This window comes from Perissodus microlepis, chromosome 12, assembly GCF_051167445.1.
Source record: "Perissodus microlepis isolate ML-2025 ecotype Zambia chromosome 12, ASM5116744v1, whole genome shotgun sequence".
Lineage (NCBI taxonomy): Eukaryota > Metazoa > Chordata > Actinopteri > Cichliformes > Cichlidae > Perissodus > Perissodus microlepis.
The window spans coordinates 14,525,455-14,547,375 of record NC_140472.1 but is presented as its reverse complement, the minus strand read 5'-3'; the positions used below and the strand labels follow the sequence as shown (position 1 = coordinate 14,547,375).

At 41.3% G+C, this 21,921-nt stretch overlaps 1 protein-coding gene across 18 annotated transcripts in view; it reads right to left on the bottom strand.

Annotated features, from left to right (window-relative positions):
• Positions 1–655: 655 nt before the first annotated feature.
• Positions 656–21,921, bottom strand: part of trpm3 (transient receptor potential cation channel, subfamily M, member 3) — a 144,181-nt gene continuing 122,915 nt past the window's right edge. For 4 of the 18 annotated variants that reach the window (XM_084947337.1, XM_084947338.1, XM_084947342.1 and 1 more), the window contains 13 exons: positions 21,830–21,859; positions 20,168–20,460; positions 18,809–19,037; positions 15,935–16,102; positions 13,503–13,643; positions 12,182–12,310; positions 11,328–11,579; positions 9,875–10,049; positions 9,284–9,412; positions 7,516–7,666; positions 6,815–7,008; positions 6,527–6,659; positions 656–6,210 (listed from right to left, as the gene is read on the bottom strand). In XM_084947337.1, coding sequence (XP_084803463.1) covers positions 4,590–6,210; positions 6,527–6,659; positions 6,815–7,008; positions 7,516–7,666; positions 9,284–9,412; positions 9,875–10,049; positions 11,328–11,579; positions 12,182–12,310; positions 13,503–13,643; positions 15,935–16,102; positions 18,809–19,037; positions 20,168–20,460; positions 21,830–21,859 — 3,645 coding nt within the window. In that variant the 3' untranslated portion in view covers positions 656–4,589. Of the gene's footprint in view, positions 6,211–6,526; positions 6,660–6,814; positions 7,009–7,515; positions 7,667–9,283; positions 9,413–9,874; positions 10,050–11,327; positions 11,580–12,181; positions 12,311–13,502; positions 13,644–15,898; positions 16,103–18,808; positions 19,038–20,167; positions 20,461–21,829; positions 21,860–21,921 lie in introns of all 18 variants that reach the window. The other 14 variants (XM_084947344.1, XM_084947348.1, XM_084947350.1 and 11 more) reach the window with 5 other exon arrangements.

Genomic DNA, 21,921 nt, shown 5'->3' with positions numbered 1-21,921 from the left:
GACAGACACTCTGTTTTTAAGGTTACACTTAAAACTTTCCTTTTGATAAAGCTTAGTTAGGGCTGGATCCTGAAGCCTGGGTTCCCTTAAGAGGGTTAAGGGTAGCCTGAGCAATAAGCCCGTGCTGCTTTTCTCACTCTACTACTGTAGGGTCTTTACAATATCGCCCACCAAACACTGGATGTCGGATAGACGTGCAGATCATGTCTATATTGATCCATCACTTGTCACGCCGATGTCACTTTGCGCAGTGGGCAAGCTCCTTGAGGTGACCGCTGTTGTGATTTAGTGCCATATAAATAAAATTGAGGTGAGATACATCATAAGGGAGTCAAAGATGCTGATGTTCCTGTAGCCGTTTAACTTCAGAGTTTAAATCATTGTCCCAATCAGATATTGGGGTGTTATAATGTGTAGCAAGTGTAGGAACTTTCATTCTCCTTTTCTGAAGAGGGGAGAAAGTCAGTAGAAGCAAGACACAGGTAGGCAAGAGGAAGGTGGGTGTTAATGGTGAAGATGCAAGGAGCAGTGCAGATGGATGCATTTAAATACCTGTGGTAAACCATCCAAAGCAGCTGGTAGTGTTGAGGACACTCAGTGTGCTGTCATTCGTTGCTTGAGTATCCACATGAATTAAAAACAGACAAGACACAAATCTATTTAATTGTTTATTTAACAATGCATGCCAGACATGATCCTATTCACATTGAAGAATACAGATTTGTATTTGCATCCAAATACTCACTACTTTAATTTCATATTATAATCTCTCTCTATCTTTCTCTCAGTCATCATTACACATCATCTCTGTACACTCTGAGTGGAAGAACTGCATGCATTTAAAGGACATTAAAGAAAGTGTGACCAGTAGAGGGATAAGTCCCTTTTAGTCGAACAACATCAGAAGTTATTGCAGAAAAAACATGTGCGTGATACTCTAAAGCTTACGAGTCACAGGTTTCATAGGAGGGAAGCAAATCTGTTGATTATTATTATCACATATGCTCATGATTCCCCAAAACTTTAAGAGACAGTGTAGTAAAATATTTAAAAAATACTGTACATTAAGATTCTGTTGGGTTGTGTTGTGTTGGCATGCCTCCCAGTTATTAGTGTCATCTACACTTCCGATTCATTTAATTAAACGCACGTACAAACATACGCACACACGCATGCCTCCTGTCAGTACCTTCCACAACAGTCTCGTCAGCATATCGCAAACACAATCATGTACAAACCTTAATGAGTTTCTACATGCCTTGGACATGTATGCTCTCTCGTATATGAGGATAAGGAACTTTGAAAAGAATAAAAGAGAATGTAAGGTCAAATAGCAGGGCATAAACTTTCATTCCAACGCGGCCATCTTGTTTTCTGACTGGCCCTGCAACGACTGAGGTGACCTCTGCCTAGTTAATCCCGTCTGCAACAGCTGTGACTCAGCGTGTTTCCATTTGGTTTAACAGAGTTCGGTTTGGTTCAAAATGCAAGAGTCAACTAAGCATGACTGCAAAAACATTCCTCACTTTTGTTTGTACTGTTGGTGTTTTCAACTTTTGTGGTAGAACAAGTTGATCAGGTATGAAGACATTCATGCATTGTATTGCCATTTCTGAACACCTAAACACAAAAATATATAGTTTTTCTATGATCAAAAAGATTCTGGGTTAGACTCATTAAGCACAGTGATTATACTGGACTCTTTCTTTCTTTCTTTCAACGATTAACTTTCCATCTTGCATCACTGGGGTAATGTTGTCCCTGAGCACTGACCTTCATCTTTAAACTATGCTATGACTTACATATGTGTTGAGGAAATTAAAACTCTCATCTTTTAGGTTTGCCATCCAGCCACTGCACACAATTGGGGTTAACTGCAACTTCTGTTGTGATTACAAGGTTAAAGGGACAATCTCCAGATTCTACCTAGAAAAGTCAGGTAACTGGTCACGTGGTGTGGCGCTTTGCCCAGGACCACAGTTGTTTAATGTCTTTTGTAGCTCTCAAATTAAGAGACATCACCTGGGGGCTTTTAACAGTCCTGGATCATTAGATTTGGGTAGTACCACATGATTTAATCCAATTTGAGCAAGACAGACCAGTTACTGCAATGACACCTACTGTTTATATTACATCCTCACCCTCGTTTTCTTGCGCAGGTTTGGTTTTTTTCTTATCCTCCAAAGCTATTGTTGTCAGTGAGATCTTTTATGTGTTCTGGTGAAGAAATTCAAATAAATACCCATACAAGCAATGATACAGTTTACAGATAACAACAATTCCCCCACTCTGTACATCAGATGTGTCCAAAGAGAACAACAAATGTCTGTGAGAACATAACCACTGATTTTTTGGCCTCTTGACAACAGAAGACAAAGATGAAAAGAGGAAATTCACAGATTTATGAATCACTTCAGTCCCCACATACTCCATCCATGCCCAAAAGGCACCCTAAGTTTGGTATACTGGCAACTATGTATTGCCTTGTCAACATTAGAAAATTCTCATAAGCTGGTTGATAAAACATACAATAAAAACTACTTTAAATACTTTAAATATGATCGAAATGTACATTATATCAGACAAGTCTATATATTTAATAAATAATATAATACATCGTCATTTAGTGCATGTAGATGGTCATCTTTTATTAAATTGAAAAGCTTAATTAGAAAATACTCGACAAAAATATCACTGAGAAGATATAAATATTGATTTTTGTAATTCAAACAGGCATTTACTGCAATTATCAATAAGGAGCAAGAAAATGTCAATAAATAGAATCAATCTCAAAAGAAGAGCAACATGATTAAAACTGAATCATAAGAGTGAGAAAATATAAAAACAAACATTAAAAATCAGTAAGAATTCTATTGATTGAAGCTATTTTGTCTTTACAAAGCTATCGGAAAAAGACATCTTCTTTTTCAGACTTCTTTCTTTACAATAAAAAAAATGAGAACTTTTTTAAAAACACTGATCTGGCTTTCATCTTTTAATATTAATGACCCTATGTTTCCTCCTTCATGCCGCTTTAAAATGCATGTCTTTCTTAATAAATCTCAGCTAGAATGTGTATACTTGGCAACTCATTCCGAAGCTTTTCCAAATATAAATCAATCAGAAATAAATTCAAGGTCCTTCAATATGATCTGTATGCTTATTTCAACATTTGTTTTAGTATTAGGCAACTGCTTTTTTGTGTGTTTTTTAAAATAAGCCTCTTTTTGCAGTGACCTGCTTTGAATTCAATTAAAAAAAAGAATGAAAGGAGAAAAACAAATGGATGACAGTTATTGGATAGATGAAGGACGGATCTGTTAGGTGCAGGCGGATGTAAAAACCATTTCAAAAATAATGCCACTGCCGAAACCTGAAGGAAGAGGGCTGGGCTACAAGAGAGCTACGATTCTTTGAGTGAAAAGATTTTTGGTGTCAGGTGCGGGCAACTAAGGTTCACATCAGGTTTGCCCAGCAAGCGTTGCTTCTCACACAGGCTCATAACGCCCCCTTGTCCCCATCTATTGCAATTGCACTTGTAAAAGCTCTCTGGAGTCAGGTATAAACTAAGGTATCTCTCCAAGTGATATGTAGGATTTCACTGACCAAGTGTGTGCGCGGATAAACATGAGGATGTCACCATACGCAGAGCGCCTTTCTCTTTCACGCCCTTACATGATGCCTCAGGACAGTGCCTCAAGCACGGCCGCAGGAGATACACGGTGGCATGCCGACTTTTTGACTGCAGTGTGTTCAAATGCTGCTTTGTTTCTGGCAAAGATGAGTGCTTTAGCCGTTTCCTCTCTGATGCTACAATATACAAACAGAAGAGAAAGAACTGTATCCTTCAAAAATGAAATATTTATTTATTATGTGAAAGATTGAGTACTTAGAGGTAATTTGAAGTGCAGTGAAGTCCAAAGACTTCTGATCTCTTCACAAAGTGGCCAGAAATGTTAGTGTCTTTCTGGGTTGAGTTTATGCGAGTTAGGATTATATGAAGCAGGGAAAATGTATTTGAAGGTAAGGTTTTGCAGTAGTAATGACTCTATGTTGGCAAAAGAGGTGGGTGTCTTTTCTTTCTTTCTCCTCTCCCTTGGCCTCTCAGACTTGACAGTGTCTACCATATAAAGCTGCTAGGAGTAACAGTATACTTTGTGTGTGACTAGTGTGACTGATATGTGATGTAACACAGTGAAAGATGTCTACTTGAAGTAAAGGTGGTGGGTGGAAGACATACAGTACGAATACACCTTCCATTGCCATAACACCAAACTGAGAGTTACTTAGCTACAAGAGGTAAAAACTAGTCTAGATTCATAGCTCTTTGTTTTGACTGGTGTACAGTAGGACCCCTATAACTCCAATCCTTCTCTGCAGATTCATGATTCAGAGTAAAGCTGCCCTTCAATACTGCCTATGAATACATTTTTCTAATCTGAGATTATAATGCGGGGGAAAAAAACAACCTTAGATCTCATCCAGATTAGCATCTAAGGGCAACTTCACCCTGCTATCACTTTAGCCCTCGGCCCTCACAATACTCCTCTCTGGTCCTAACAGTGTGCAAGTGCACTTACACATCCTCGTCACGTGTAGTTTTGTCTATCGAAGCTGCGGAAAGCCGACGGAGCTGCCAGCTTCCTCATTGAGAGGCTGTCAGTTTTGGCTGTGTCAGGCCTTGCTCCAGACTTGCTCCTGAGGAAGGGGTTTCTGGTTCCTGCCAGACCCCGCCCCCCAGGCCCAGGCCCCCTGTCTGCCCCCAGACCCGGTCCTCTCTCCATCCTCTCACTCACCGACAGGCTCTTCCGGTGCGGAGGAGCCAGCGTGAGCGAAGGATGGGAGTCGTCTGACGAGCAGCTGTTTGCTCGCTCCAGCTTGGAGAAGGGGGAGCAGAGAGGGGCCCCACTGGGCCCACCTAGGACCCCTAGCCGAGGGGTATCAGGGGGTGGAACCAGGTCATCAGGGTCCTCAGGATCAGACTCTGTGTGACTAAGCTCTGCCTCTCTCTCTGGATGAGAGGAACCAACGTCCGACGGCTTATCAAAGGGGAATGAAGTGGAACCTCCAGGTGACTGCGAGCGTTCTGCGGGGGTGTATGGAGATGAGACGCAGCGTGTATCGATGCAGTCAGTGATGCTGGTGTACTCCGCGGCCTTTACCTGGACTCCGGCCCCAATCCCACCATAACAGCTTCTTGGTGTGAACATGAGGCTGTGTGACTTGACCAGAGGAGGCTCATCCAGGAATCCCGTGCCTGCGGTAGAGAGGTAGCGGCTGCTCTTAGAACGTTCGAGCAGCCCTGCTGAGGGAGGTGGGGATGGTTCCATATCCCAAGGAGGTAAAGTGCTGTCTGGTAAGAGATGTGCTGAGCATAATGACAAATCAGCTGCAGCACTGTCATCAAACATAGCTCCAGCAGTTCCGCTGCTGCCTGCACCGCCCTCCGAGTGTCTGTCGCCCAAACCGCTGGTGGCAGCGCTGCTGAACTCCCGGCCTCCAGGCAGCACCGTCTCTATTATATCTGACTGCAGCGAGGAGTCTCTCTGGAGAGGTGGGACCATACGGAGAGGATCTAGAAAGACCTCCGCAGGCCCCACCTCTTCAGACGTTGAGACATAGATATCAATGCAGGATGACGGACGGTGCTGCTGGGAGACCGATAACGTCGCCAGTGGGAGGGGCTTAGACTCCTTGGGGCCGGCAGCTGAGGACACAGATTGTGAGCTGTTGGCTCTGTGGAGACTGAGGGAGCGGTCTTTGAAGAAGCTTTCAGCTCGCTCAGCTCTACTTCCCCGTTCAGCAGCACGACCAGCTCCAACATAAAATGAATGACTTCTGGTCCGTGTTGCTATGCCAGTGGGCGAAGGAGGAGACATGGAACCCTCAGCTGTTCCCTCTAGAGCCTCCTGCAGGCGGTAGCAGTTCCCCTCTGTGCTGTTAAAGCTGCTTTGACGGAGAATGTATGCGGCTTCAGGGCACTCAGCCTGGCGGAGTATGTATGCAGAGTCTGTGCAGTCAGACGAAGTCCGAGAACGTGCTTTTTGGACCTCCCCGCGCTCGACACCAGTCATGCGCTCCAGCGCTACAGTAATTCGTCCAATTAGCTCTTCCATTTGGGCCAGACGAATATCAACAGTCTGTAGTGATGCCTTCATGAAGTGTTCCCTCTCATTGACTTCCTCTAAACGCATCGCCATATTCTCCACCCTGACAGAGAAGACAGAAATGAGAGAAAAACATCATAAAAGCACTGGAGGGGGTAGAGTAGAGAGGCGAAAACAGTGTGTGTTCTTAGCTACACATTTCTGTACGCCAAATGAAATTCTAAATGCACTTTTGTGTTATCAGATTGATCAGCTTCTTTTCTCTCTTTGCCCTTAGTTTCTTTTGCTAGAGTGCGTTGGGCTCTCTTGGCCATTGTACAGAAAAAGAAAAATGGAAATGAGTATTGAAATATGTTCCATATTTCTATTGTTTGATGGTTTTAATACGGACACTGCTTTTAAGTGCAGCCATGTCTGACCTTTCAGAAGTGACTCTGATTCTCTCATCATTGGAGGAGTGGAATCTGTCATCTTTCTCTCTGAAGTACTCCTCTATACACTGCTCCTCAAAATCATGGACTTTCTTCAGTTCGTCTTCTGTGATGAAAAGCTCTGTGGATGAAAGGGATTGAGTGTGTTAACGCTAACTATTCAGAAATACTGAAGAGATTTCTTTTTTCGTAAGCAGACACTTTTATTGCACTAAAATGGAAAAAATGTAACGAGTTCTATTACAAAAAGCTTGTTATTGTATATGTGCAACTCACTCAGTCCATAGTCCCTTTCATCGTCATCATGCTTGCGCCATCGACAACACAGGTGCTTGAGGACCATAGTTATGTGGCTGAATATGATGAGAGGTGGAGGAAGGACCGGACGTTCATGGAAGGTCATAATGAGCTGGTAGCGCTGAAATTTCCACACCTGGTTGGAGATGGACTTGACCTCGAAGAATGTATTACTACAGACAATCACAGACAGAGACGCCATACAAGCCGAGAAAGATTACATCTGCTGTAAGCTAAAATAAACCGAATCAAGAGAGTTTTGAGGAGAAAATCTGACTAAACCTTCAGTTTAACTGTTGTGTCTTATATTGTCTGCTTTTTTTGTAATAACACTAATGCAGAGAAGAGGACGACTGCATTTTCTTCATTGATTATATAAAAGAGCAGCAACCGACCATTAGTCTGATAATGTCCATGTGGAAAAAGCACCATCCCATTGTGATACTATAATTAGCTACCAGCCTCTTAGAAGTGCCCAAATACAAGTTACATGTGATGCCATTTTTTGGAATATGAGGAAAAAAACCCATCAATAAATAAATAAATAATAAAACAAGAATAAATAATTTCTGCCTTCATGCAGCCAAAAATAACTGAGTTTTGTGCTTCGCTGCATTTCTAAAACACTGCGGTGTCTACTTAAAGTGCAAAAGCTAAAACTATTGGAGGGTTTTACGTACTTGAACACAGCAATGAGCAGGTTAACCAGGAGTATGTTGGCCACCAGCAGATAGCAGGCCATGATCGCTGGAACAATCCAGGCACCCGTCTTGCACGGAGGCAGAGCCACCACCACACCGTCCTCTGTAGTGATGTTCTGCCCACAGGGGGCTGCACATCACCACAAAATAAATACAAACAAGCGAACAAGTTAGTAGAAGGCAAACTATATCTTTAGATAAAGACATCCATTCATCATTAATAATATTTCAGAAGAAAGTTTTGCACGAAAAATAAATGAAATACATGCAGACACATAACAGATAACAAACAGATGATGCTGTATATAATCAGAATTAAAATAAAGCAAAACTAAGAAAATTGAAGAAACTATCAAACATTCAAATGTATAATCGATCAACTAAAAGAGACAAGCAGACCTCAAAATACTTTTTTCTTTTTTAAAAAAATGCACTTTTCCTTATTTTGCAAACAAACAAGAAGCATAATTCATCATTATGCTTCTTTTCTTAAAGTGGCGGTAGGAGAGAGTGGAAATCATAATGGTAGGGGTTTATGTACACAGATGTGCATCTGATAACAAAATACACACATACACAGAAAAAAAACACATTTGTCATGTGTCACCACAGTTTGCGTTTACAATATATTTAAACATGTCGTCCGTGTTTAAAATATATTGTGACATATGCGAGCCATAGCTTCATTCAGCAATGGTTGACTGTTCTGAATCATTTGAGATGTATTTAGAATGTTTTTTCCATCTGTGATGGTTCAGTTGCTGTGGCTTATCTGGGGAACATTCAGCATTTGTTGTTGGTTTGTTTGCTTTTGAGATTCATTCTACTCATACTCATCATTGCTTGGTGCTCAATTGTTTCACGCAATGCAGCCCAAAGACAGAGAACTGAAGTAATTTTTCCATTTAATTTTTTTTAACCTTCCAAAAAATTTGGATTTAAAAACTCTGACAACTGAACCACTTGAAAAAACAGATTATAGATGATGAGAGGTGGTTAATAAATATGTTGTGGTGCTGATGTGTGGATGCTTTTGTTTTTATTCCTGCGTGATGTCGTATTAGCGTTTGAGTCTTAGTGCTTAGTCACGTTAAATGTCGGATTTATCGGCTGAAATATTTCTCCAATGTTGCAATTGCTTCAGTGAGAAGCTGAGCCGGCGTAAGGGGAGGGTGACATGGTTTAATGTGACAGATGGAGTTGTCATGGCAGGGTCACTTCTTCAAATGGGACGAATTAAAAATCGAATAACAACGAGAGGATAAGAAACATCAAAGGAATATCAAATTTTAAACTTTGATATTTCCTCCTGATGTGAAAGCCTACCAAAAACAAAGACCAGACACATTTGAATAGTGCTGCTGCCATGTAACATTACCATTTGCCAGCCAGTGCAAAAATTTGTGAGTCTAAAGTTGCTTGCAGGATATGGCCTTAGGTCAAGCTACTAGTTGTCTCAATAAAAGATCTGGAGAAGACTGATAGTGTCAGGGAATCAGGAGTTTTGGATTCTTTTAAAATCCGCTCTGTTATTTGTAGAAAACACTGCTGATATTCAGTAGCTGACCCAAGATGCCAACACATGAGGGCAACTTCAGCCTTAGAGCATGGAGCTGCATGCACACTTTTGTATCAAGTGGTTCTCTAGTGGTAGCAGTGGGCATGACATGGCATTAATGTGACGATGATGAAGGAGAGGTGGGAGAGGTACATGTGGTTAAATTAAGTTCTATAGCTATAGATTTACTGGGATTTTGACTGCATTGGGCAATGTGGGATGGACCATTATTACGCCAGGTTCCATGAGTGCGTAAGTAATTTTCGACCAGCCAGAGTTTTTCATTCAGCCTTTGCTGTACCTTCCTACTATGCATATCTGAAACAAAGAATGAAAACATTATTTCAGATCTCTTCTCTTTGGGCCACTCCTCACATTCTGTACACACCACCAAATATTACCACACAAAAAGATAAGAACGGAGCAGCACACAACACGCACTCTCGCTCTCTGGACATTTCCACATACACACTTCTCACAGTCTATTTATAATTTATTGAGTCAGAATGTCACACTCTCTACATGACTGCAGATGCAATTAGTCTCTGAGGAAAACAGTTTTATTATGTATGTGTTACACACACACACTCACACACATGCGCGCGCACACACAAACATCTTCAAGTAATAGTTCAAGCTGTGAAGAAATGAGTAAAAATGAAATCTAATTTCATACTGAGACTGGTGTTTTCAGTCATACTGCTTCCGTCATTCCTCCCTCCTTCCTCCTTACAAAAACGCATTTTGTCTAACAGCTTACACTCTCGCCCCTGAACTTACGGTCAATCTGGTCGGCAAACACCTCTCCGTAGATCATCCAGTAAGGCATGAAGAAGATGTTCCTGGCTAACATCCAGGATGGGTCTTCGTTAGGGTTGAGAATGGCCTGACGTGCCACCCCAAAACTCATCAGCACCACCAACATGATGATCACAAAATACATCATGTCGATCATCTGACAGAGGGAGAGAGGCAGAGGAGAAGGGAAGAGGTGAGTGGTTAAAGGAAAGAGAAAACGAGGACAGGATATTTTGAAAATAATGACACTGGATGGGGAAATAGGTAATGAGCGGTGTCTGTCACTGCAGGAAAATCAGTTGGTCTGCATTTGCATTTTTTGATTACTATTCTTCCCAGCCTAAGTTGGTCAACTGAAATTTAATTTAACTTGTTTTGGAACGAAGCCTGAAGTCAATATTTAAAATGCATTTAATTTAGAGCAATCTCTGAGCACTTTCAGTGCTGAAGGGGACACTCTCCCTTTGGGCTTATTTATCCTTCGAACACTTTTGTGCATTTTTTTGATGCACTCAGACTGTCACTCATCTTGCATTCAGATACCCTGTTAAAGCAAATTTGGAGCTACAGCTGTCACCAAAGTTGTTATTACTAAAAAGAAAGAAAAGTGCAAGGCACACTTATAAGCAGAATAAAGCATCAAAACTAGTAAGAACACAGTTGTTACTTTTGGCTGTAACTACAATGCAATTTTTACATTTCTTTATTAGCTTTATTAGCCTGCATAGATAAGTGCTTGGCACCTCAGATGGTTAAACCTGAGCCCAAGTAAAAGCAGTGGTGGTGTAATTAAAAAAAATGACTCAATTACTCAGATAATAAGATAAATCTAAAAATATTTATATTAAATTAGGTGAAACACACTCATTTGTCTTTACTGTATGTGGACAGGAAGTGCTTGCATGTGTAGTCAGTCCCCTGAGGCTTGTTCAGAGCCAGAAAAAAACCCCTGTTTATGCCTGTGAAAAACTTTGACTTCAAACCTGCTCGTCACATATGCAAATTATTTGAGTAAATCACTGTCAATTTAAGTAACTCTAACTAACTGCTGATTTTTATATCAAAGAGTCTGCGTCCAGCGGTAAACAGGGACATGCCCAGGATGGTCGAGGATCAGAAAGATACAGAACTGGCTCTTTGATCCCCCTCCCCCCGTTGTTTTATCTCCATGTCTGCATCGGCTCTGATCTTGAGCTCTCTACGATCAAACAATAAAGTTAAGAGGCACAGAAGCTTGTTTACCGCTTACAGATTAAACCTTTGTAATCATCAAACTCAGTAAGCTGTTACAGTCAGTATAGATCATGTTGGGCAAAGTCAGAGGGTAAACAGATAGACATGAAGGCCAGATAATGGAAGGAAAATATGAAAAACACTGCAGATTATAAGAGGGATGCCTAAACACACAGAGTTGACTTCCCCTGCCTCTTCTCACCATCTTGCCGATCATCATCACATAGGGACCCAGGTACTTGTTGACTCCGAAGATGTCGAGCAGCCGGATGTACCAATAGATGATGTTGACACAGTAAATCACCCGTCCATAACTCATGAGCGGTGGCTCCTGGAGACGCAGCACCATGCCAACAGAGAATATGAGGATGGCCATGAGGTCTGTGATGTTCCAGTACTCCTGAAGCCACACCTTCACCTTCTGTAACAACTTCCCCGGCTCAGACATCAGGATCTAAACAGCGATCAGAGGAAAATGAACAGAAATGTGGATGCTGTAATGCAGAGATGACAGAAAATGGCATTAATTAAATATAGACGCTAAAGGGTAAAATAAACAGTGACCCTAAATAGTGACAAAAATAGCACAACAGAAATATGCACTCTATCACAACCACCATAAGAGGGCAGCATGAGTTCACCTATCGGAGAATCTAACAGCTCAGAATGAGCTGACACAATGATGAATGCATTTCATATACTTACAGTACAAACAAAGCCACAGAGGATGAACATAATATGGCCACATACCTTTATATTCTATTCACTTTACTGTTTTTCTTTCATGGTTTTCCCATTTCTGTGGCCTGCCTGCATCTCCACTACCATTCTCCTCCCCTTTGAAACACTCTTTTACTTCTATTTCTCTGATATATGTACATTTTACCTATTTGCTATGAGACTTAGATGATATGGACATCATGCTTAGCCTTTGCCCTCCACCACTGAACTCACTAAATAAGCTGCCGGAGACACTTTGTGTCTTCAGTTGGCTGGCCGGTAGGGAAGACTTGCTTAGAGAGGTCACTACAGGTCTACATGTATAGTCTATTGTACCTCTCTCATCTTCTCTATGCCATTGGTGAAGATGTAAGCGATAACAATCCACTCTTGAGGAGAAGGCCACAAGTCCATCTTGACCAGGACAATGTAGTTGAACAGCATCAGGTAGCCCACATATGCCATCTGCATAGTGATGCAACAGCAGAGAAAAATCAGCATGGTTATGAGTTTGTGCGCTTCAGACACATTAGCAAACTTTACACGAATGAAGATCAATTATCTCACTGCAAACAGATTCAGTGAAAGGGGTTTTGCCTAAATTAAACACATATTGAGTGAAGTCCTGACCCTCATTGCAACTCCCATTAATGCAGTTTTCAGGCTTTGATAAAAGATATTTGGGGTCAAGGTACCTCCATTATGTGTCTCCTGAATCTTTTAAAAAACATGTTGGCTTTCTGGTTATACGCATATTTTTTTCCATCTGCAAAACAAGCATTCTACCAATGTTCATTCTACACATGCACATTTGCTTCACACAATAGCTAATTATTAAACCTGGACAGCACACATCAGGTCATAGGTATAAATCTAAATTGGGAACAAGACTAAAAACTCCATTTTGGCTCAGAGAACACATCTGCAATAGTTGAAAGGCACCACAGAGTATTTCTCTTTAACCTGAAGGGCAGAAAGGAGAAGTGGGGTAAGACGGTGGGGGGTGGAGAAGAGAAGGAGAGCGAATAGCCAGAGAGAGGAAAACAGGATGAAACAAAGAGCAGTGAAAATATTTTCTCTGCATAAATAAACAGCGAAATCCCTGCCGGTGCAAAAGAGATGTTTTCACTGGGCAAGCAAATTGAGGCAACCCAAGATAGGGTAAGGAAAAATAATAAATGAGCCAGAATCAAACAAAGCACACACGCTCATAGGCAGATACTGTACCACACAAGCTATACATAAACAGTTACAGATTCTACATGTAAGCTGCTCTATTAAAACAGATAATTGAAAAATCCAAAGCTTAATTTAATATTTATATATTGCAGTAGTTAACCTAGTGGCAATGGCCCAGAAACTTTAGTCAATATTCACACTGTCAATAAAAAGCCTTCTTGTGTGATTCAATTCCTTACCCACCCTCATCCTCCTATACTTTTCTCTCAATGCTGCTTCCATCAGCCTCCAGATCTACTTCATACTATACTTTCCCACAGCGTCAAGCCAGGCAATGTCAGGTTGGAACGGGAGGTTAATGACAATGGAGGCAGCATGAAAGTAGAGGCTTTTGATGCTGTTGCAGAAATACAGTAAGCAGTGACAGTAGCAACAGGAAGCAGAGCATGTAGGTGGTGCTGCTGAAACCGACACTGACCGTATGGAACCAGAACTTGACAATTGGTGCATTGTAGAACTCGTATATCTTGCGTCCCATGGGGATAAGGCGGTGGCGGTTCTGAACCTCCTCAACATCCTTCTTTCTGGATGTCTCTGTGGTTACTTTGCCCAGCATTGCCTGGGCGAATGCAAACCCCACATGGAGCGAGGGAGGAAGGAGTGAGAGGTGTGAGGATTTAAAGTATGGAGAGTGTGGGAAGAGGGAAATGTGATGGATGGGAAAGGTGGGGGAGGAGGAGTCGGTAGAGATGCAGAGGAAGGATGGATAGGAGGATGAGTATTTGGGATGGAGGAGGAAGAGTTGAATAACAGAGAAAAGGGAGAAGGGGGGAGAGGGTTAAATTATGGGCTACAGCACTGTTTTAATATCATAATTAAAGAAGCAAGCACAAGCAATGCAATCATTCCAAAATGTGAAATGTGTGTTTGAGGTGGAGTTTGGGTGAAGGCTGGAAGGCTGGTAACAGAGTATTACGCAGACATGGACACTCATGGATTGTGTCTCAGACAACAATTAGGAGGCAAAAAAGAGACAAGGTACTGACAGGAAGAAGACAGAAAAAAGGAAAGATAAGACATAGATATCTCACTTCAATCTGTGACACATTTCCTTATCCATGAGAGAGGGTTCGGAGCCCACTTTTTTATGGGTCATGGTCTTAATGTCAAAGCAACACCAGACCTCTGAGAGGAATTGTATTCTAAGTCGACAAGCGTAACAGACCTGGGCAACGTTTAAAGTTTTAAAGCTGGTCTAAATGGTTCAAATATGCAATGAGGAGTCGGTGTACATCCCAGGGCTTTGAATAGGTAGACTCGTCATAAAAACCACCTCTATGAAATTAGAAGAAAAGGAGCACTTTTAGTAAGAACTAGAGGATTTCTATTTTGTTTTATGCCCCAAATATGTGAAACATATAGAGCTAAAGTTTTCTCCAAGGCACACACAGACAGGGCCTTCGGGATGAACAAATTCAGACGCCAGTGTGTAAATCACACCATGCCTTAACTGCACTAAACATGCATTTTAGCTATCAGACAGGCTTTTACATCCATTACAGTGTGTTCTATGCCAAGCATCTGATCATCATATCATGAAAATACAATCTCCCTCTGTGGTGTAGCAGTCCGTGTATATATGTATGAATCTTTGTGTGATTCATAAGTAAGTGACGCTGCATTTGTGCAGTCAGAAGCCAGGGCAACAGGAAGGGGCTCTTTACAAGTACATCCTCTAGCAGCGGGGAATCTTTGTTTAACGCCAGAGTGCCTCAAGGACTGCAAGTGTAAAAAAAAGACCCGTTTCGTGAATGTTTGCACTGGCTTGCTGGCTTGCTCAATGCAAGATGGAAAATATGCACAGTGGTGCTGGAAGGCATTCAACTTCAGTTCAGCCGCTTCACGCGACGGCCACGGATTCAGTTTGTGCATTGAAATTGATTTTCAAATTCCAGTCTTCATTCGAACACACAAGCTGGACCCTGGCATCGTCGCTAGAACTGACCTGGACTGAAATGGAGCGAGTTCTAATTCTTCGGTACTTTTTGTGTCTATGCAGATGGACCAACTCTTCTGCTGTGAGCTGGGAGAAGGTGCTCAGACTTTGCATGATTTAAGCTCTGCAGCAGCAGGCGGACATGGTTATATAATGCAAAAGCCTGGGCCTCCCATGCTCAGCAGCCGCCATGCTGAGTGGTATGCTGCAGCAAGCCATCACTGATGGTAGAGAGTGAGGGGAAGCAATTGGCTAGCATACAGTACTGTACCTCAATCAGACCTGAGCTTGAAGAAAAAGGGAAAAAGAGAGAAAGAACCAGAGAGAGAGAGAAAGAGAGAGGGGGAAAGAGGGAGGGAGAGATTTGCAGGAAAAAAGATAGAAAGCAAAAGTAATAAAGAAGCAAAGAGAGAGCTGGGCTGAGAATGAGAGAGAAGGGAAGGGGGGGGGGGGGGGGGGGGGGGGAGGCTGAGAGAGAAACAGAGGAGAAGATAGACGGAAAGAGAAAGATACACGAGGGAACCCACAAGCGGCGACAGACTGAGACGCTACAACTCCACAATCATGTCTTTGCTGAGACGATGAGAAACAGAAAGGCCAATTTGGCAGGAAGTGTCCAGCTGGCCAGAATAGGGAAACAAATATGTGTGCGTGGAGAACTGTGTGCATATATCCGTGTCTGAGTGTGTGTAGCGTCATCTCATTGTGGACAGCACCGACATTGTTTAAAAACTTGCCCACAAGAGATATTTACAAAAGGAAACAGTGTCAGGGTTGGGTGCAGTTTTAAGATCGAACAAAGCGTGTGTGTTTGTGTGTGCATGGTCTGAATATGTGTATCGATTCTGACTATGCAGGGCTGAGGTGGGTTCTCTCACCACGGAGTTGTACTGCGTCTCACAGTAAGATCTTACTGTGAACTCCATGTCTTCCTCCTCCTTCTCCTTCACTGGTTTTTCAGGCTCCTCCTCCTCCTTCTCCTGCAGGTAGGCCTCCTGATCCTGGGGCATGTAGGACATCTCGTCCTTGTTCTTGAATTCCAGACTCAGGATCGATGGTGGCAGCAGCAGCCCTAATATTACCTGTGTGATCAAATGAGGGAGACAGGAAGTGGATGTGGAGGGAAGAGCTGGAAGTGACAAATCACAGAGTGTTATGCTATAGTTTCATGAGAGGCACCATGGAAATTAGGACACAAAGACTCTGGAGCAAAAAAAACTTCAAAATCGCTCTATTTTACACATGTGAACCTCACATAATAAAGCATTTGCTCTCACGAACACCTCCCAATCGTGTCCTGACCTGCACTTAGCTGAATGACAAAGCTGTGGTATTTACAACAGCTAGTCTAACGGTGGAGGTCAATTATAAAGGCATTAGACAAGGACATGCAGCAAGAATCCCGTGCTGCCAAGATGGATGACGGGGACACACGCATCTGGAGTGGCTATAAAAAAAAGGGCAGCTGTGCTGTAAACACTTCAGCAGCTAATAGGCAAGCAAGAGCAAGTCAAACGCGATCACAGTGGGAAGTAATGAATAAGAGAAAAAGATGAAAATCAGGGTAATGAGTTATCTTTTTCTTAAGAGTGAAATTTTAGTTTTTGTTTGTTTCGTCATAAATATGTTAAGGGCTAAGATTAAAATCGGATACAATAATTTACCAAAATAGCTGTCAGTAAAGTTAGATGGTTAGATGAGTAGCATGGATTAAATATAGAATATGAAAAGGATCACAGTAAAGCAGGTAGTATCCCCGATTTTATGAGGGTGTTTAAGGCAACCGCACCATTACTTACTGATGTATAAGGTAAATAAGTAAAGTCTGTTTATATAGCATGTTTAAAACCAAAGTGCTTCACAGTAAAAAAGAAAAAGAAAGCAGTGTACAGCTTACAGTCCGCTATAATCTGGTATGTTTACATTCATGTAATTTTTTTTTTACATTTATGTTCATTAACATGCACTGTCCTAAATAAAATAAAATAAAAAATAGAATCTTTCCAGTTTCCAGTTGTGATATAAATAAATTCAAAAGCTGTGCACACGGATGATTATGACAACATTTTTAACAATGATACTCTCTGTATTTCACAAACTCCTTGATGCATCTCGGTTTGTTTGTTTTTTCCACTTTTTTTTCTTTCTGTCTTACTGCTCCAGTGAGTTTGCCTTAGTAGGGCTCTCTCTATCTCTCTTTCGCGCTCTCTCTCTCGCTCTCCTGCAAAGGCCAAATCACACTTAAAGCACTTGCAGTATCCTCTCGCTCTGAGATGCTAGAAAGCCGGACCCATCACTCCCCTCGCTTGGTGTATGAATGAGTGTGATCTCAGCCTTCAGCAAATCCCAGTGCAACTCTTCAGCATAAATAAGTCTAAACTCTGAACTGAGCAGCTCCCTGCCTATCACTCTGCCACCAGATGTCTTGGAGACCCACATGAGCAAATTTTGCTCAAATCTTAACCACCAGTCTTAACTAAAAGCTTTTCCTTGACTTAAAAGGGGTGTTCACCGCACGAGCGTCAATGTAAAATACATTGCACTCCATTTCATTTTTTTTGTGACTAAATTAAGTTCAGTTCTCCCGTCCCCTCTGACCTAAAAAGATGGCTTTGAAGGCTTATACTAATTAAGTTGTGGCAGAAGTTCAGCCAGCAGTCCGGCACTGATCACACTGACAGTGTCGAGCTTATTATTGTCCAATAAACCTCGTTTCTCTGGATGGCCATTCCTCCCACCATCACAAGCAACCTTGACTGGGTTGATCTTTAAGTACAGTACATCATTTCACCTACATAAACTCACCCTAAGATGTTAATCTGCTATGAAATAGTGTCGCTGGTCACCCTGGAAAACCAAAGTGACTGAGAACACGAAACATCTGATATTACATAATTTTCTGGTATTAACCAATCCAGGTGTAGGTTCAGATTTGTCCAGTATCTAGCCATCTGATAAGTAATAGTAATAGTAAGTCTTTGCTAAACTGAAAGGCAGGTGTGGATAGCGTACTCTTTTTACCGCCAGTGGTGACCTGCCTACTCCTCACAGTCCAGCACGCACTCTAAATCCTGAACAATGACTCATCATAGCCCCTTCAGCATGTTCCTCATTTGACCTTTTTAATTCCCCGTGAACAGAACTTTCTGGATTAGGTTAATTTTTCACTCGTATGGTTCAGGCCAATTGTATGTAGTGAGGATAAACATGCACACAGCGTGCACAAGATGAAACAAGGACATAACTACATCATTGTATATTATGTCCTCATTATAGACTTCCTCCACTTCCACTTGTACACATCTTCTGCAGCCTATAACTCATAAGAGATATTCAAGAGTTTAAAAAAATCTCTGAAGCATGACCAAGCTACGTACAGATTATCCATCTTATAGCTGAAAAATATGCATGGCAGCACTCTGACAGACAAGCTACATCATGGCAATACTGCTTTTAAATTACTTGAAAGTTACGGTATATTTATATTTTATGTGCTATGCTGACTACAGGCAGGTTTTACTTCTTACGCAGGTGTATCACCTACAGAGTAACTGATAGGTAATCTCTGCTTTACATCCCCACACACCCTTCATTTCTATGTAAACTACTCAGCAGATACACTGGAGCAATTTGGGCCACCTCTAAAGTTTCCCAGGGAGGTGACAGGGTTTCTCATTACTTTACAGGCAGTCTGAGGGGATACAACCATGAATCTCTTACACTAGAGAAGGACATTGCTTTTAAATGCACAGACTCTTCAACTCAACCATCTACCCGACGTGTACTACCTTCAGCCCTGAGTTCTTGCGCATGCGCAGGCGTCCCATCCACATGTCGGTCAGCAGCATCTGACTGCAGGTGTGAGCGATGAAATCTCTATGTTTGGCTGCTACAGCCAGCTGCAGGCAGGTGGCATTGCTCCAGTTCTTCAGCTCGTATGTCAGCAGCTTCATGGCCATCTGCTCATCCTGTTTATAGGACTGGTCTAGGAGCTCCACAGCCAGCTGGCCAAACTCTCTGGGAAAATATATAAAGTATGTATACAAGCACACTGAGTCATGAACCAAGACAGTAATATACTTTGTCTAAAAGTGAAAATGTTATTCAACTGGTCATAACACTGCTGGCCATCTGGCCCCAAGTCTGAGGGTATTATTATGGCATAAAACACATGTACAAACATAAAAACTGTGCGGTGTGAATTGGTTACAAGGTGAATGTTTAGATGACTTACAAGGATAATATTAAATGCAACATATCTTTGATAAATGAAAGAAATATGATGTGGCCAACACAAATACATGCAGAAACACAACAGTTTTCTCAGATGTTCAAAGGAACATCTGTACCAGTACCATCGCTTATATCACAATTTTAATTGGGTTCCAAAATCCTACACAATACTTTTTTCATACCTTCATTTCAGGACATTCATTTTTTACAGCATCACATTCAATTATGAACTAAATTTTTTTTTATTATATATATATATATATATATATATATATATATATATTTATATATATATATATACACATATATATATATACACATATATATATCAGCATTAGTGGCTTCACGTACAAAGGATGGATAAAAAATGTTTAGTTCATAATTGAATATGATCCTGAATATGATTGAATATGACGCCAAATATGATACAAACTCACTCAGGAATCCAAATTTTGTCTGGAAAGTTAACTTCAAATATGTCAGTTACAAGGTTATCTTTTCAAATGTGTGTGCTAATCTCAGGCATTACCTCAATCTCACATGCCCATCCTTAACTAATGGTGATGCATGTTATTAGATCTTTTTATGTGTGTCACTTACATCCCATGAGAGCTAGTCTGAAACAGGTCAGTTTGTATGAGGGAAGGCATGTGTGTATGTGCATCCACCTACATATACTGATGTATGAGGTAGGCGCGCTTGTCTAGACACTTAGCTCAGCGTTACATTAATCATTTACAGCATGTTTCCATGTTTTCCAGCTCTTCTAAGTACTACAATATACATTATTTATATATAAAACTATACTTGAATCTCCTGTTTAAACCACATAAGCTCGCAGAGGGAGGGAAAGATAAAGAGTGAGCCAGACGGAGAGAGATTGGGATAACATGAAAATATATCATGTCACCCACCGAGAGTTGTGGTTTAGTTCCTGGGAGATGTCATCCACCATGTCGTTCTCAGATGCTTCGTGTGCCATGGCCTTACAAAGCTTACATGCCACCAAGGCCTTGGCCATGGCCTCTTCACCATGCTGCCAAAAGAACAGCGCCATCTTCTGACGTTTCATGAGCACAGCCCACACCATCAGCTCGTGGAAGGGGAAAGGGAAGTGGTTGATTTCTGGGTCGTCCAAATCGATGTCCACCTCTTCCTCTCGTTTACGTGTCGTCTTCTGACGACCTCTCCGGATTGGCATGTCATCCTAGTGGGGATCAATAACATGTGAAATTGAAGGGAAAACAGAAGCATCTGTATAAAAGTATTTCTCAGGGATTTTTCAGATCTTTTCTGTATAGAAGGAAAACATTATGCATATATGCGGTTTGGATTGTAAATACTGATCACAAGTGTCACCCAAGAAATTTGAAAGTTTTACATGATGTAAACCTCTGAAGAACACTTTGGTTCGACTGCATCTAGACGCCTAAACTGATCTTCTATAAATGCTTGGAAAGTCATATTTTGAAGAGACAAGCTAGAGCACAATGTGCCAAATACTAAACACTCTAGATAACGCAGAGCGGGTATAGGCTCATGTACATCTCCACAAGATTTTAAACATAATTTAACTTCTTTATAATATAGTTTCAGTTCAATTAATAGCAAAAAACCTTACAAGAGGTAAATTTATTGGCTTTTCACCAAGTTGGCTCTCTGTCTCTGGAGACATAGCTGCTGCCAGTCAGTCATTAAATGACATAATTTCACATTTAGACTGTTGAAAACCGCTAAATCCATTTGAAAAATAACTTTCAGTGCAAGAGATCAGCTGGACATAAAAGATTGCAGAGCAGTAAAATATTCAGCAATTACAGATAGTGACAAATATCTGGTATAAGCTAGCAAATTTCAGTGATATTCAGAAATGAAATTATCGCAATGCTTGAAATGATTGCAAGTATTAAAAAAGAAACCCTTCAGGGATCACAGCTGTCACCCTTTAACAGCAGTATTTCTGACATACATACTGGCTAGATGATAAATAGGCTTTGTGAAGATAGAAAGGTAATAGCGTGGCAAAAACAACAGAGAACACACACCGACACATGGGGGATAAATTCACAACATACAGAAAAACAAAGGAATGTTTGTTCCATGTGTATAAATACCTCTGAGGAACTCAGCTTTGTGAAGCTTTAAGAAATTACACCACACACCACATAAATCTGATCAGGTCATCCATAGCTTATTCAGCTGAATACAGCAGGACTGCTTTGAAATGTACTGCAAGATATATATGCATTTAAACTGTCTGGAGCATGAGTCTCCAGCTTTTTAAAAAGTCCATAAATCTGAGAAAAAGCTGTAAAGCAAAATGACTTTGTTTTGTTTTATTGGCTGTTTGTGTGAAAAGCCCTCAGCTGACTCAGAAATGTATAAAATTAACCAGCAAAATAGATTAAATATACATCTAGAGCTTCCCTTCATTGACTGAGAGGCACACGGCACACATGAGCACACTTATTTAGATGAGTAAACTGTAGATCAGTTAAGTGAGGAGGCTTGAGAGATAAGGGATAGGAACAGTGAAGGAATGACTAAATAACAACCATGATTGGATCAAGACTCACCTCCATCCCCAGCAGTTTCAGAGCCTTGGGCTAGAAATGAAAAAGAAACATTAACACACAGCGAGACCTTGTTGAATGTATTTTATAGCACA